General features: G+C 41.4%; 1 protein-coding gene across 1 annotated transcript in view; it reads right to left on the bottom strand.

The window, feature by feature from the left end:
• Nucleotides 1-6,633: 6,633 nt before the first annotated feature.
• Nucleotides 6,634-17,187, bottom strand: part of rybpb (RING1 and YY1 binding protein b) — a 39,138-nt gene continuing 28,584 nt past the window's right edge. Inside the window, exons 3-5 of the mRNA XM_061833392.1 lie at nt 10,393-10,704; nt 10,212-10,313; nt 6,634-9,086 (exon numbers count right to left, since the gene is read on the bottom strand). Of these exons, the coding sequence (XP_061689376.1) occupies nt 8,837-9,086; nt 10,212-10,313; nt 10,393-10,704 (664 nt within the window). The 3' untranslated portion in view covers nt 6,634-8,836. The remainder of the gene's footprint in view (nt 9,087-10,211; nt 10,314-10,392; nt 10,705-17,187) is intronic.

Below are 17,187 nucleotides of genomic sequence, written 5' to 3'. Positions count from 1 at the left end.
ATAAAGAAGTCAATTAATTCATTTTCTACTGTTTATCTTTATGAAGGTGATCCGATTGGTTTATGTTCCGTGCTCCAATATATGGTTTATTCTCCTTCCAGTACTAACATTTTCCTTGTATATTTACAACTTCATTCACGTAACATCGGAACTTTGTTCATATAATCTCATCTTTGTGATAATAATTCTACAACTTTATTCACACCAAGGTGGTCCTAATTTTACAATACAATCCCTTCTTCTTCTTCTTCTTTTCTTTTCGGCTTGTCCTGTTAGGGGTCGCCACAACGTGTCATCTTTTTCCATCTAAGCCTATCTCATACATCTTCCTCTCTAACGCCAACTGCCCCCATGTCTTCCCTCACAACATCCATCAATCTTTTCTTTGGTCTTCCTCGAGCTCGTTTACCTGGCAACTCCATCCTCAGCACCCTTCTACCAATATACTCACTCTCTCGCCTCTGAGCATGTCCAAACCATCGAAGTATGAGCTCTCGAACCTTGTCTCCAAAACATACAACTTTGGCTGTCCCTCTAATGACCAACCTGCTCTCACCTAGAGAGAACCTCAACATCTTCATTTCTGCCAACTCCAGTTCTGCTTCCTGTTGTCTTCAGTGCCATGGTCTCTAAACTGTACATCATGGCCGGCCTCATCACTGTTTTATGAACTTTGCCCTTCATCCTAGCAGAGACTCTTCTGTCACATAACACACCAGACACCTTCCGCCAGCTGTTCCAACCTGTTTGGACAGTTTGTTCACTTCCCTACCACACTCACCATTGCTCTGTATTGTTGACGCCAATTATTTGAAGTCGTCCACCCTCCCTATCTCTTCTCTCTGTAGCCTCACTCTTCTCCCTCCACCCCTCTCGTTCATGCACATATATTCTGTTTTACTTCGGCTAATCTTCATTCCTCTCCTTTGTAGTGCATTTCTCCATCTATATAAATAAATAAATGAACAAATGAATAAACAAATAAATAAATAAATAAAGGAAAAATAGTTTGTGTATGCTTAAATTCTCTATCAATTTATAGATTCCCGAACTATATCACTTGGTGACCCGGAGGAGGACTGTGATTGGTCTTTAGCCAATCACAGGGCAGATATACTGGTAAACAAATAATCACTCCATAGAGGCAATATGGAAGTGTCGATTCGCCTAGCATGTATGTTTCCGGAATGTTGGAGGAAGCTGCAGTAGCTGCAGAAAAAAAAATACACAAGCTTCATAAAGCTGACGCAAATTTCAAGAGGGCCTGAGTCAAGATTTGAACCTGTCAACTACGGGGGCAGGCATACCAACCGCTAACCCGAGACAATTTCAGTTGGCACATCTCGGATCAAGCGGACGGAAAGTAGGCAGTCGCAGTCGAGTACTTCAGAATGCAACCTTTCACAGCGGGGGCTTTTTGGTTCACACCCACAAGTGTGGCGCCCTTGACCAAGACACCGAAACCCTAATGCAGCAACTCACCCCCTGCTCCAATGTGTGCTTCGTGACGGTGATGGCTTTGATGCACAATGGAGCAAGTTCCCATCATTCTTAGCATAAATAATGATAACTAGTGACCCCTAACGGGACAAGGCGAAAGGAATACAGTAGATATGATGATTTGATAATTGTGACTTCCTTCCATCTGCTTCTCCCCACCCTCCCTGTCATCAGTAGGCTGTGAAAGCACAGTTATCCATTCATCCATTCATCCATTCATCCATCCATCTTCTCCCACTTTTCTGGGTCAGGTCGCGGTGGCAGTAGCTTTAGCAGGGATGCCCAGACTTCCATTTCCCCAGCCACTCAGAAAAGGGTTAGAGATGAGATCTTGCCCCAAGTGGAGGAGTTCAAGTGTGTTGGGGTCTTGTTCATGAGTGAGGGAAGAATGAAACACAAGATCGATAAGCAAATCGGTGCAGCGTCTGCAATGATGCAGATTTTGTATCGGTCTGTTACGGTAAAGCAGGAGCTAAGTCGAAAGGCAAAACTTTCAATTTACCAGTTGATCTACGTTCCTACCCTCACCTATGGGCACAAGCTGTGGGTCGTGACCAAACGACAAGATCCCAGATACATGCAGCCACAATGAGTTTCCTCTACAGAGTGTCTGGGCTCTCCCTTAGAGATAGGGTGGAAAACTCGGTCATCCGGGAGGGGCTCAGTGTCGAGCCGCTGCTCCTCCGCATTGAGAGGACCCAGATAAGGTGCCTGGGGCATCTGGTCTGGATGCCTCCTGGACACCTCCCTGGTGAGGTGTTCCGGGCATGTCCCACTGGAAAGAGACCCCGAGGACGACTCAGAACACGCTGGAGAGACTATGTCACACAGCTGGCTTGGGAACACCTCGGGATCTCTCCGGAAGAGCTGGAAGAAGTGGCTAGCACAGTCATCAGGATCTTCTTTTTAATGGATATTCAAATCCTCACAGTTCAATTGGGGTGAGTATCATAGAGTGGCTTACTTAAAACATCGAAGCCAGCCAGCAGGTCAAGACTGATTACGCACTTTTGAGTAGACAGGCATTTGTTCAGCAGTAATTAGCCAAAATGATAAAGCGACGGACTTCCGTTAAGACAGATTACTCTGGGGGAGCATAATCTTATGCAGCAAGAAATGCAGTATGTATATCCTTATTTCTATGCTTTACTGGCTAGTTTATAACTAAATGGCATCTGAATTGGAATAAGTGAAAGGGTCAAATTGAAACAAATACAACCCGAGGCAGTTATGTTTAATGTAGACGTGTAAAAGGTGTCAACAAGTTTCATATTACAGCATGTGACCCGCAGGTAAAACTGCTTTACACGCTTTTCAAGGTCCAAAGGTTCATCAATGATTTACCGCACAGAGGCTCGTGTTAACACTACACTTAATGCATACTTATTATGTACCACTGAAGCGCACACTCTGCCGGCATGCACGGTCAATTACCCTTTAAAAAGCGCTCGCACACACACAGACACACACGGGTTCCTTACCCTGCATCATTTTGGTATGTCGCATGACAACAAGAAAAGAGTTAATTAATTATTCGGAATGAATCTCAAATATTTCCTTTCCTGTTTAGCTCTCGTATGTTTATTTGTCAATTGGACTTCATCACAGAAATATTGTACACCTGTGCAATATATGTGGGCCCACTGAAGACATTAACATGAGAGAGAGAGAGAGTTTCTTTCGGCTTGTCCCGTTAGGGGTCGCCACAGCGTGACATCTCAGATGAACGCTCATATTTGTTTGGCAGTTTTTTGTTAAAACGCCGGAAACCCTTCCTGACGCAACCCCTCTTGGGGAGTAGAGGCCCCAGCGAGACACAAACTCACGACCGCTGGTTTACCAAATGAATGCTCTAACCACTGAGCAATGGGGTCTCGCTGAATACATTAACATGACAGAGTGTATTCTACATGTATCACCATTTATGTATTACTAAAGGTTAAAATCCATTTGGCGATTAAAGTGGAGCACTAAACATGTTCTTTGCCTTTCTCCTACTCCTTTTGAACATGTAATGATATAATTTATTAATTTTTATATATATTTTTTGCCTCCCTGTTTATATGTTCAAATAAAGCAATCAATCATGCTATAAAGGACAATATTTGCAACAGGTGTTACCAAAAAAAAAACCCTCCTCCCACGAAGAGACATGAGGCAGAAGAAGTAAAGTTCTTCAGCGGAGATTTACTGTTCTACTTTATGAGCGCCGAGGCTGCAGCTCGATAAATCCTTCATCTTAGCGCTTTTATTTAGGGATTTGATCTCTTCAGGCAGACAGCGGCTGCCTTTGATTTCTCTCTCAACATGAGCGAGTCCCGCAAATATCTCATTGACTTCATCAAATGCGTCCGACACATGCGTGCAACCTGTACGACAAAGCTGCATGCGGCGCGATTAGATAAGAAGCGAGTCAAGAGCGTTGAGGTGCTGCAATTACATGTTAATGACACACAGCTGGAGGCCGCACGTGAGTATTCTGCCCACTTGTGAAGGAGATGGTGTAGAACAGTGTCTCCCCCCCCCTCCCCCTCCTCTCCTAGCCCCACCACCCATTTTTTTAACAGTTGTAATTACTTGCTGCATGGCTGCATGGCGGAGGTAACAAAGCACCACAATTACGATGATTTTCCATCATGGATTCATGTACTCAATATCTCTCAATTTTAGAGAAGATACAATTTACTAGCGAGTATATAATAACAGTTTAGGTGCAGTGGTGGAAAGTCAAGTACAAATACTTTGCTTACTGTGCTTTCGTTGATTTTCTGAATATTTATTTATTCTTTTGTTTCACCATGTAATGCGATTGAGAAGCGTTCGTCATTTACGATGCCGACCTGGAGGCAATTTTGGGTTCAGTCGTGGTGAAAGACAATTCATCAGTGGACTGCCAGAGCTGGTATTTGAACCACTGACCTTTCAATTTAGGTCACGGGTGTCAAACTCAAATTCACAGAGGGCCAAAATTTGAAATTGAACAAAACCACGGGCCAAGGTTGAACAAATGAACCTTTCAATATGGAACCAAATAAGTGTGTAATACTTGTAATACCGGTGGATCAGCTCTAATATTAATTTTAAATTGTCTCGCGGGCCAAATATAATGACAATTTGGCCCACGGGCCAGAGTTTGACACCTGTGATTTAGGTCATTTACAGCGAATCTCCAAATTCGGTCATCTGTAAAACAACAATTTACAATTCCCATTTACTCTTATTTGAACTCGGGTAGATTGGATGATTCAAGTTTTAATAAACAAGGCATGATGGCACTTTATTAATATTATTCAATCTTCATTCTTTATTTATTCAATTGATTCATTTAACCACCAGGAGCCCAAGTAGTGCTTAAAAGAACCACACAGAGCCTCAACAACTCGTCACCTCCTCCTGGTACTCGTCACCAGCCCGCTCACACACTGCTGGAGACACACGGAGAGTCACACCTAGGGGCAATTGAGGGTCTCCAATAAATGCATGTTTTTGGGACGTGGGAGGAAACCAGAGTGCCCAGAGAAAACTCACGCAGGCAGGGGGAGAACATGGAAATTCCACACAGGCAGAGCAGGGATTTGAACTCCGGTCTTCGGACCTGTGAGGGAAACGCTCTACAGTTGCGCCACCATGCCACCTGTTTGACAGATCATACAATTAACTTGTTTATCTTCAGACTGGTGTGTTAACCTAGGTTCATTTTGGGTTTTGAATAAATGTCCTTCCAACCTCTGCATGATGTGCATAAAGTTCAGCATTTTGATCCAAATTGCTTTTTAGTGAAGTGTAACTGCTGAAAGCTGTCGTTGACTTCAACTGCACGCTGCCAGGAAAGTGTTCCGTGCCGCATTGTGGTTGGCCGATCTGCATTTTAGGGTGTGGCTTAGGGCAAAGGGCAACTGCTGTAGTTCAGGATGTTCTGAGGCAAAGATAAGTTTCTTCAGTCTTGCAATTTGACCCCGTCACATCCAATCCAACTTGGATTTGACGTCTTACTGCTTGGGTTGTGACCTGAAAGCAATGCTCATTTTTTTTTATGATATACTTAACACGTTCCTCAAGGGAGAGATTCTGTGCTTCCTTGTTGGCGGTGTGGAAGCGGCCATAAGTCAAAGAGCAGGAGGAAGGATTCCAGTCTTTTCCTGCAAGATCTGGCTTAGAACGACACCTTACTCATGTTACAGACAAGTGTGTTTCCAGATTGGACGTCAAATACAGCCTGCAAGACGAACCACCAAAACTGCTTCTCAACAGGCAGTTGTCTATAAGCTGCTACTATTATCCATAACAGTCTTACACAATCAACACATCATATGGTTAATGTACATACGTGTCCTATTGTTGGCTGGCAACCAGTCCAGGATGTAACCTACCCTGCTGGAATAGACTCCAGCTCACTCGTAACTCAAATCCATACAAATGGAACCTAATAAGCAAGACTAATTCATGAATAATAATGATTAAAATAGACAAATTTAATAGAGCCAAAGATATTGAACAAGAGTCAGTCCCACATTAACCGGAGATCAGAAGCTAATTGGAGTGTTTTCTCGGCGTAAGAGAAAGTCAAGCGGGTTGGTGGGAGATTTGAGATGACACAAACTGTGGTCTGCTAGGCAGCCTGTGGAGAGGAAAGAGGGAAGAGATGATTGAGAGCTTGTCACGTATGAGTACGCTTGTGCCAACAAACACTCCACAGGACAGCTCAATCAATGAAGGAGCATACACACTTCCTGTTGACCGGTGCAGCGGCTGAAAGTTGCACTGGGGTGTGAAAAGAAGCACAGCAGACCAAATAGATAACTTCAACAATTTTATTTGTGAAAAACTACAAGCAAAATTCATAAATAGACATTTCTATTTGAAGCAAGAAGGAAAATGATCAGGTTAGTCGATAAGCGCAAAGTCGTGCACATGCCAGGAACATGTCGGAATTTCAACATTAGAAGCTGGACAAAAAAAAAAAAAAAAAAAAAAAAAAGCTGTGATCTGCTGAAAAGGCAACATACATTTTCCACACCAGGAACATAATTTGACCATTTCACAAAGTGAAACAATGACACATCAGCTAGAGGTGAAACAAACCCAAAAAGTAAAAAAAAACAAACAAAAAAAAAAAAAACTTAAATGATCAAACAAACAAATGCGTTATTGTACTGTCCTACAAATGTTCTCACATTTCTTTTCCAACAGATCAATAAGTTTTAAAACCATTGTACAAGACATCTTATAGGAAGAAGTGAGTTTGTATAATACAGAGTTGGGAATTCACGTTTAAAGATATACAGTCAGTAAACAAGCATACTATATTTGGATCTCTGACAAACAAAGCTAAAAAAATGTAACCATCTTTACACAGTAAATTAAGGTTACTGGTTGCACACAAGAACAGAACTGCTTGCGCGGAAAGAAAACGAGGAACAAATGACTTTAGCGTCAATGCCATTTTAATAGTTTGCAGATTTTAAAACTATGTACAAGCAATACGTCATATACTCAAATGGCCATTTGTCAATAATTTAACAAATCTTTTCACTTGCACTACTATATGGTTGCAGATAAGGCAAGTGAAACAATGGCTTTTTGGGCCCATTTCCAAACGATTGTATTACAAAACCGGGTGTAAAAATCCAACATTTCATCTTCAGCTCATTTTATCCACTTGGCTTCTCCCCACTTCGAACACTGATGGCATTTTTTTTTCATACGCACCCATGTACATGATTACATTTGAACCACTTAAGAGCAAAGGAAAGAGAAAGGTATGAGATACATAAAGGATTATCGTCCCCTCGTGAGAAAGCACACATGAAATCATGCTCAAATTCTGCTGGGGTGGACCTCAGCCATACCTGGTATGCCGCGGCGGGGGGTGGGGGGCTACATCTATGGTGATGGGAGAGCTCACACAGCTCACCTCTCATGTCCAGTGTGTCGCGCTGCGCAGAGCGAGTGAACAATAAGAACACCATTAACAGGGATTATATTAGTCTTTATTTAAACTGTTATTCATCTCAAACATTAGATAATTGCAATAATTGTATTTCAAATTTGTATTCATCTATGTATCATGTCAATATGAAATTCCTTTGGTCCTTCAATAAATAAAACTAAGATATCATATACACATTTATTCTTTATACAATTTCATACACTTAAAAGGAAATTAGGTTGTTCTCGTATCAACTGTAGGGGCAAGGAAATTAGAACGTTGAACAATCCTTGCCGTTCTAAAAAGAAAAAAAGCAATTGTAATTTTATTTTCACTGACACTGACTCTAGGGTTTAAATGACCATTTAGCAAATATAAAAAAAGAAACGAAATTGTCACTAAGAGAACTTGTTTGCACTGGTTTCGAACAGGTTTTGAGGTGCCACAACAAAAACAAACGACATCTGTTGAAGTGTGTTAACAGTTCCTTCTATATGGTTTCACCAAGTGAAACTGCGTGCAACTATCCTTCAGTCGCGCCGGGATAAACGCCAAATTAATAGCCACACGACTTCACCTGGAGCCAGGAAACTCAACATCTGCACAATGGAATGGAGCAAATACCAACAGCTTTTAGTGTTTTACACAACAGCCTACACTGTACAGTTAAGGACACACAATACTGGAGAAGATTATTAGTTCAAAGTTGACTATTTGGACTTCTGATGCACACAGCAGCCATGAAGGTCCCAACAGTTTTCAGAGTGAGACGATTTTGTTGAGAAAAGGGAGTGACGGTTGGATTCTTCATCACATTGAGTGATATCTGAAAAACGTTTCACAGTGTATCTAGCACCTTTGCGAGTGTGTGTGTTGTGTGTGTTGTGTGTGTGTGTGTGTGGTCTGGCATAATTTCAAACTGCAATAAGAACACTGAGGGAAGGATCGGTCAGCAGAGCTACGCAGCCAAGCTTCAACATTGTACAGAAAATAACTAATTATACAGGTGCCACAGATAATAAATAAGGGTACAAATGATAATAATAATAATGAAAATAAAACAATGGTGGTTATTGTGCCCAGCGGAGAAATGTTCTCAACCAAAACAAAAAGATCGACTTGGCCTCACAGCCATGTCCAAATATAAAACAATACATACAAGTGCCTTGACGCTAGCATGGGCATTAACTCTGCTCAGTCCACGGCTCCTTTTCCTTGCCCACCGGAGGGAGGCCTTCATTTCCATGTTCGCTCCACTCCTTCTTCGCATCCAAGTTGGTCATGGAACAGAGGCGGCGTGGCCGTGGGGAAGGTCAAGTCTCTCCCCGTTGGGGATCCATAGTGTCCGGCAAGGTGAGGTGAAAAGGGGGTCAAGTGGGTGGGATCAACAGAGAAAGGAGCAGACCCTCAGAAGGACTCGTCGTGGCCTGCGGAGAGATCTCCTTTGGGCGTGGAGGCACGCGACGAGCCTTTGTCCATACTCTCGGAGCCGGAGCTCTGGTGTTGCTGTTCAGAGCCTGCACTGGACGTGATCGTGGACGAGGACGTGGACGAGGAACGGCTCTTCTCCTTAAAGTCTGTTATGATCACTGTCACGTTGCCCACGGTGATGGCCAGCTGCTGCGCTGTGCTCCGGTCGATGTTCTTCAGCTTGGGCCTGAGGGGGGGGAATTAGTGAGAAAAGGTCAGCTTCAGAGGTCCCACTGGCTGCTGTGGACTCACAGACACAACATCTGAAGGTATCACAGAAAAGAAATATACTATGGTGCTTTGACTCACGAGGAGGGGATGTTCTATACCAAAGGTTCCAGACCGATACTAGAGAGACTCTTGATTCATAAAGCTTCAATTCACACAACAACAGACGATTGTAAACAAAAACGTCTTTTTGGCACACATGATGATTCGCCATTGTGTAAACCTTCTGCTGTGTAGCACCTACTATTGGCAAGGAGGACTTAATATCAGATTATTTTTGTCCTAAGTATCGGCAGCCTTCAAGCACCACCTATCATGGACTTAATATCAGATTATTTTTGTCCTAAGTATCGGCAGCCTTCAAGCACCACCTATCATGAAATAAACTGATACCGGACCCATATAAATACTTGCTATCGGGGATTTGCCTATCTCTCCTTGTGATGTTTAATATGTTCATTTCCAAAATTCAAACAGATTATTCTAGTTATATTCTCTATTGATATCGATTTAAATGCCATCAATGCCCTCCAGACCCCACGACAACACCACAATTTTACTTAAGTTTTTAATCAACACAAAGAGAACTGTATAGTATAAAACATTAAAAAGCATCTAAAGATATTTTATTAACGACAATTGCAGTACATTGGTACGAGTCAGGAACTGTAGTATTACATGTGTGAGATGTGTTAATCAATTTTCAACGATGTCGGGCAATATCAATCTTTGCTGTGGACCGAAATTAAGGTTACAATGTCAAGCATTACTACCACATATGGGGAACGTCAGGTGACCAAACTCAGAAAAGACATTTAGCAGACTCCGCATGTGCTGCGATAACAAGCATAACTAAGGTCGATGACATGAATGGTGTTTTCCTCGCAGCACATGATCTTTTCAAGACCACATCATTCACATTGCCTTCACCCATCCCTCACACTGCCCTCTTCGACCATCCTCTATTAAGCCTCATAAATCAGTACCATTATAATCGCCATGGTTGAGTATGATGTAAAGAATTGAAGCAACAAATGTGAAAAGAAAACAGTTATTACTTGTGAACATTGTATGAGATACATACCTGAAAATATGATTGTTCTTGTTGTTTGTCTTGGTGGCTGATTTGCCAGACTGTATACTCTGCTTGTCACTGGGTGGACTCTGGTGGTTGTCTGATTTGGGTCTTGGGGAAGACAGAGAAAGTCCTGTGAGCTAATGACGCCCGTAGCAAAATCTGTCTATCTGCATCCATACTCACAGACCTGCTTTTTTTTATGCTGGGCTTCTTTGTGATGGCCGGGATGATGTCTCTCTCTCTGTCGGCTTTGTCTTGGATCGGCTGCTCCTTGTCGCTCTTTTCCTTGTCAAGGGGACAAGTGTCTATCTCGGGCCTCACCATCTCTGGACGTTCACCTTCAGGGTGAGGCTCCCCGATAGCGCTCTCTCCTTCCCCGTCCACCCGTTCCCGGTCTACGCGCTCGCTCCGCTCCCGTCGCTCTTTTTTAGCTGGGGGTGGCATTGGGTACTGCTGGGCCACCTGCTGGGCCACAAGCTGGGAGTTGATCCTAGGTTTCCTGTAGAGCAGAGCCAAGATGTAAATATGGATTAGCCTCTTGATGGATCCCTGTGGGCAACAGTGCTCACGGAACAAGCGAAGGGCTCGCAGGTAGTGCACCACAGGGGCACCACTCCGAGCCCGAGCAGAGGTAGATTTCATGGCGCCTCGGAGCAGAGCCATTTGAGAGCTAATCTCGTTAAACCACGACCGTCATAAAATGAATGCTAGGGATCACAAGGTGGGACATTAGCAACACATCACTTAGGTCTTCTAATCTGATTACAACAGGTACAGGCCCATTTGTCACAGGCTGACACAAGTAGGACGTGATTGAGCAGCCACACACCCGAGGCTCTTGCATGTTACCCACAGCTAAACCTGTGTCCTGTCCTCCCTGGCACAAGCACAATTGTCCCTAAATCAGAGAAACCAAAACAAATTAGGAAATCATCCTGAAAAGGAACACAACAGAATTATTAGAGCAGTCACGATCGGAAATCGTGCCGATCACATGATCGATTTTCATCTAACCGGTATTGGCTGAAAAAGATAGTCTTTCTTTTCAATTCAAACAGTTTTATATTTTACAATTTAACGGTTTCAATAACGTCAACTCTCTGACACGCAAGAAAGCCGTACCTTTGTCCACAAAGAAATAAATCTTATCTCCTTTCAATCTTTTTTTTTTTTTTAAAGGACATTTAAAAAAAAAAAAAAAGCTCTTGCAATGTAAACATACAACAGTAGGGAATGTGAAGCTAGTTGACTGTTGGTAATACACAAAGACGTCATGATTTGAAATCATGCATGGCAGGGAAGGTTCCCCTGCTTAAACCAGCACATGTCAAGGCCAGTCTTAAGTTTGCCAATGACCATTTAGATGATACAGAGGAGTCATGGGAGAAAGTTTTGTGGACAGATGGCACCATAGTTTAACTTTTTGGTCATAATTCCACTCACTGTGTTTGGAGGAAGACAAATGATGAATTCCATTCCAAAAAAAGAATCCCCATTGTGAAGCATGGGGGTGATAGAATCATGCTTTGGGGGTGTTTTTCTGCACATGGGACAGGCCGACTACACTGTATTAAGGAGAGGATCACCGCGGCCATGTATTATGAGATTTTGGGGAACAACCTCTTTCCCTCAGTCAGAGCATTGAAGATGGGTCGTAGCTGGGACTTTCAACATGACAATGACCCGAAGCACACGGCCAGGAAAACCAAGGAGTGACTCCGTAAGAGACATATCAAGGTTCTGGCGTGGCCTAGCCAGTCTCCAGACCTAAACCCAATAGAAAATCTTTGGAGGGAGCTGAAACTCCGTGTTTCTCAGCAACAGCCCAGAAACATGTGTGATCTAGAGATCAGTGTGGAAGAATGGGCCAAAATCCCTCCTGCAGTGTGTGGAAACCTGGTGAAAAACTACAGGAAACGTTTGACCTCTGTCATTGCAAACAAAGGCTACAGTACCAAATATTAATATTGGTTTTCTCAGGTGTTCAAATACTTATTTGCAGCTGTATCACACGAATCAATCGTTAAAAAAAAATCCTACATTGTGATTTCTGGATTTTTCTTTTTAGATTATCTCACAGTGGACATTCACCTATGAAGAAAATTTCAGACCCCTCCATGATTTCTAAGTGGGAAAACTTGCAATATAGCAGGGTGTTCAAATACTTATTTTTTTCATTGTATGTGCCTAATCCAGAAACGTGTGTCACCATTTTAAGGTAAGGCTCAATCATTTTCCTCAATTTAATTTAGTTTCCATTTGTTTGATAATGGAGGTTCAAGAACGATCTGGATCCTCTCATCATTGGTAGGAAAAATAAATACTTTAGGCCCTGCTAAGGGCAATTCACTTTTTTACAATTTACTTGACTATAAAAAAAAAATGTTCACAATGCACAAAGTCAAATGCCTTCCAGAACTTTCCTTTTCCCTTTACTAAAAGCACCCAATAAATTTATTTTCAATGCTTTTGTACAGCAGTGATAACTTTTGGAACATGGAGGGCTACCCTAAAACTGTTCCTAGAAGGTGTGGAGCAATGAATTGCCCAAAAGTGCTTTCAGTTCCTTTCACTAGAACGAATGGAGACAATATTTTGTACAATTCATTGCTTCCAACTTTGTTGGTTTTCAAACATGGCTGTGCAACAAATGCACAAAGCAAGGTCCATAAAGACATGGATGAGACAGTTTGGTGTGGATAAACCCAACTGGCCTGGAAGGAGTCCTGACCTCAATCCAATGGAAGACCTTTGAGATGAATTAGAGAGGAGAAAGATAATTCCCATAAACACACTCCTAAACCTTGCTGAAGAGTTAAACCTACTATAGATGCAAAGAGTGAACTAATGTCATATTAAAACCTTTGGATTAGGAATGGGAGGTGAGTTAAATTCATACTCGAGTCAAGGCAGGTGAGTGAATATTTTTGCCAATATAGTTGATGATGACACTTTTATGCATTAGTAGAAATGAGAACATAGAACTTCAGAAAGCTCCCAAAAAACAAACAACAGTATATACACACTGCATCTCTCACTGTACGGTATATGTAACAGGTATTCAGAAGACATACATTGTGTAATAGTTTGTAGCCACAAAAAAAGAGCCCCAAAAGAAGAACCAGTAAATCAGCACCGTTTGCTTCTATTATAATTCCATACTGCAAATCATGACAATCTTAATAGACACAAAACAAATACAACTAAAATGCTGAGAAAGCAAGCAAGCAGTCTGACATCATTTGATACTCCTGAAAATTTAAGCACTGTGTATTAACGATCCTTTTAGTCTGCTCACCCAACACTTTCAAAAATTCAACCGTCAGATTATCCAATTTATCTCTGTGGCCCACAACAAACATATCTAATCGCCTCCTGCTGCAGCTATTTCAGACAGTCCCTCTGCTTGAGTATGGGGTGGGATTGTGTATCTGACCACAAGTCAATCAATTGGGCCATAATAGAGCATCATATCAAGATGCTCACACCACTAAAATCAATACACCAGCTGTTGTGAATGATGATGAGCCGCAGGATGAGCTGTTGTGAATGATGAGCCGTGGGATGTTCAAGTATGCATTACTTGCATGCTTATAAGGAGTCTGGGGGCTCCTGTATTAAGTGCCCATTGGGGGCATCTAATAGGTTTGTAAGAGGTGCTTATATGGACAGAAAATGTTCCTCTCATCTTGGCTTTTCATTTATGAAATATATATTATTCCAGCCCAGGGGTCCCCAGACCACCAGCCTGCTGTCTAGTTCCAGGCCATAGGCTTTTTGATACAAGGCTGCACACATATACTTAAGAAAACTGATATTTTTCTTTTTTGAAGTAGTGCAGGAAATTGGACTCGAGAAACTAAACGCACAGCCTGAGCTAGGTCCCGGTGGGAGGTCGGCTGGGTCAGCCAAGGAATCTCATTGTCACTGGATGAGGAGGAGTGCGCCATTTTTGCTACAGTTGAAGACCAGACAGCTGGCATTATTTTTTTTTCCCCCAAAGGGGAATTTGTTCTTTAACTACCTTTTCACTTTTCTGACATGATAAAGAAGTCCATTGTAATGGACGGAGATAAACACATGCCCATAGGTCTCAAGAAATGTCACGAAATGCTCAGCCTAAAAAAGAAAAATAGCCAGACATATAAATATATGTAGCAAACACACAAATCAAATAAGTATGGAAACTATTATGTAAAGTAATTGTGGCCAGTTGTCAAGGAAGATAGTTAAATAATTATGAGTACACGTGTTTCATGATGTGTGACACTGGTTGCTGTGAGATCAGACACCAGCTTTTCGTTAAGTTTGGGTGCCTTAGCCTTATGTTGAAAAAAAAAAGCCACCACTATGTATCCAAATATTTACTTACAGTTTGGTTCATACTTGGGATGCACAACATGGGTCAGTTGTAGAGGCATCTGTAAACTCTGCTTGATATCCTAAAGTAGGTCCAGTCCAGTTCACTATTTTCGAAATGTACGGTTAATACGAATTGCCCTGTTACTGGCTGGCAAACAGTATAGGGTGCACATCCCATCTTGCCCCTATTTAGGCGGGACTGGCTCCTGCTCACTCTTGATCCTAAATGAGTACAAGTGGTATGCAAAATGGATGGATAATAGCAGTATTTAAATATCTAAACACAAAATGACAAACAGAATTTGAATCAACATGCGCTAAAACTTGGCTTGATGTGGTTATTTATTTATGGATCAAGCTACAAACACTTTCCAACACAGTCTTTTTGCAACAAGAGGCAAACACAATTATGTTGAGAGCAATACGAGGAGTAAACTTAAGAGTCCAGTTGAGGAAATCATTCTCCACCATGCTGCTGACAATACATTCCTGGGGAATCACACGGAGTAAGTGCAAGCCCTCACAGTGGGAAATCCTTTTACGGTATATAACCGCCACTTTGAACTACAATAAACTATTGACAACTACCCCCTCCATGTTTACTCTTCAATTCAGCTGTTATTGGTGGTATGTGTGTCATTCTCCACAGGACGCCCCAAATTACTATCATCTTTAAAAGCTCCTTACACAGTCAGACTGGACATCTTAGTTAACGTGCATCACTACCTGCATTATGCTAGGTTCAAGTACTGTCAAGGGGTTGTCCTTGCTAATGATAGTTTTTACAAAAGTGCAACATTTGACATTTTTAAAGGTATTCAGTATTAGTCTAAGTTGACGGGCAGTGCTCAGAGCTGCAATTACTGAATATGGCGTTAAAATATGCAAAAAAAAATGGATTTCATCCCCACACTTAGTGTTCAAAATAAGTGCACAAAAAAACTTCCTAATAGATCCACAAAGCAAAAAATATTATTTGCTTTAACAACTACCAAAAAAATAACAGTATAACAGCAGTGTTAAGCAAGGTACAGCCAACACTGATTAGGAGACAAACTCATTAACCACTGAACTAAACTCTAATGCAGTCACCACACCGACAACTGGACTCTTTAAAATGTAGCGAGCTGTCTCCACTAATTTTACAGCTTTATGGTTTTCATCTCATAAAACAAGTGCGAGATGTCTCACGCTGTGCTACGCTGGTATCTTTTTTTTATTTTTATTTTTTTTTAAGCCACATGACTACATTTTTCCTTAGTTAAGTTACTTTCATGGTCACAGCGACAGCAAAGTGGCATTCCCCAGAAATTGCAAACATTGAATGCAACCTCACATTATGTACCTTATCTCATGGTAGATTTCTCCACCGGCCCTAGAGTCAATGACAAGATGTACATCAGGGATTGCAAACATGCAGACAAAATAGTAGAGCTGGATACTCTAGCAATATACCTGAGCTATGACACAGGACAATAATGCTTCTTCTTGAGTCCTCGTGGTCCACCTACATGATATAGTCTTTGAGCAGTGCGATCCTAACAAAAAACTTCCAACTTACAGACACAATCAGGTATGTCCCAAACATGATAATCGCTGATTGAACTAGTCATCATGACTGAAAAGTTCTCAGTCGTTGATTCGAGATTCAAGTGCGAGTGGGTTGTGCTGTATGTATTTTATGAAGAAAATGGGAGGGAACGTGTGTTGGTGGACACCGGTGCTAAGGACAGGAGGGGACGTTCGCATAAGGCATGCTTGAGGTATGTTCATGTACCTTTACGATACAACTCACAGGCAGGCAACAAAACATTTAGTAGCCTAGCAAGCTAGTACTAAGACTCGTGGTTGTGTGTAAACATGCTGCTGTTCATGACATTGATCCCAACAGTGAATTACAACCTTTTTGGAGCAAAGGGACAAAATTTAGCTGAAAAATCTCACAGCACACCACCAAATAAAAATGTCACAAAAACGAGATACATTAACTGCTGTATGTACTTCATGTCATCTAATAGAACACCATTACTTTGTTCACCATCACTATGCCTCACTGGACATGAACAAAGATAACTTATTGTAAACCTATCTTTTTTTGAGCAATTAAGTACACATGTATAACAGTTGTGAACAAGTCATTGCTCCATCTTGTGATCAGTGTTTTTTTTTTTTTTTTAACTCACTGATCAGCGATGGGCTCAAAAATCCTCATCGTGTAAAGCTTAAGTGGTACTCATAACAAAGGAAATACAGTGTATGTAAACTTTTGACCTCAAAGAAAATAATTCCCGCTCATTATTGTGGCATTTAATAAAATTAAATAATTTTGGTGATCTTGAAAGGTTAGTCAGATTTGACTTCAGTGAGAAAAACAAAAGTTTTTGCAGTGTATGTAAACATCTGGCTTCAACTGTACATATATATACATATATATACATATATATACATACATATATACATACATATATATATACATACATACATATACATACATACATATACATACATACACATACCTATATATACCCATACATATATATATACATACATATATATATACATACATCATACATACATATATATATATACATACTACATATATATATATACATACATACAT

The sequence above is a fragment of the Syngnathoides biaculeatus genome, chromosome 10 (assembly GCF_019802595.1).
Source record: "Syngnathoides biaculeatus isolate LvHL_M chromosome 10, ASM1980259v1, whole genome shotgun sequence".
NCBI classification, from domain to species: domain Eukaryota; kingdom Metazoa; phylum Chordata; class Actinopteri; order Syngnathiformes; family Syngnathidae; genus Syngnathoides; species Syngnathoides biaculeatus.
Note: the sequence above shows the minus strand (reverse complement) of the source record. Positions and strands in the feature narration are given on the sequence as shown.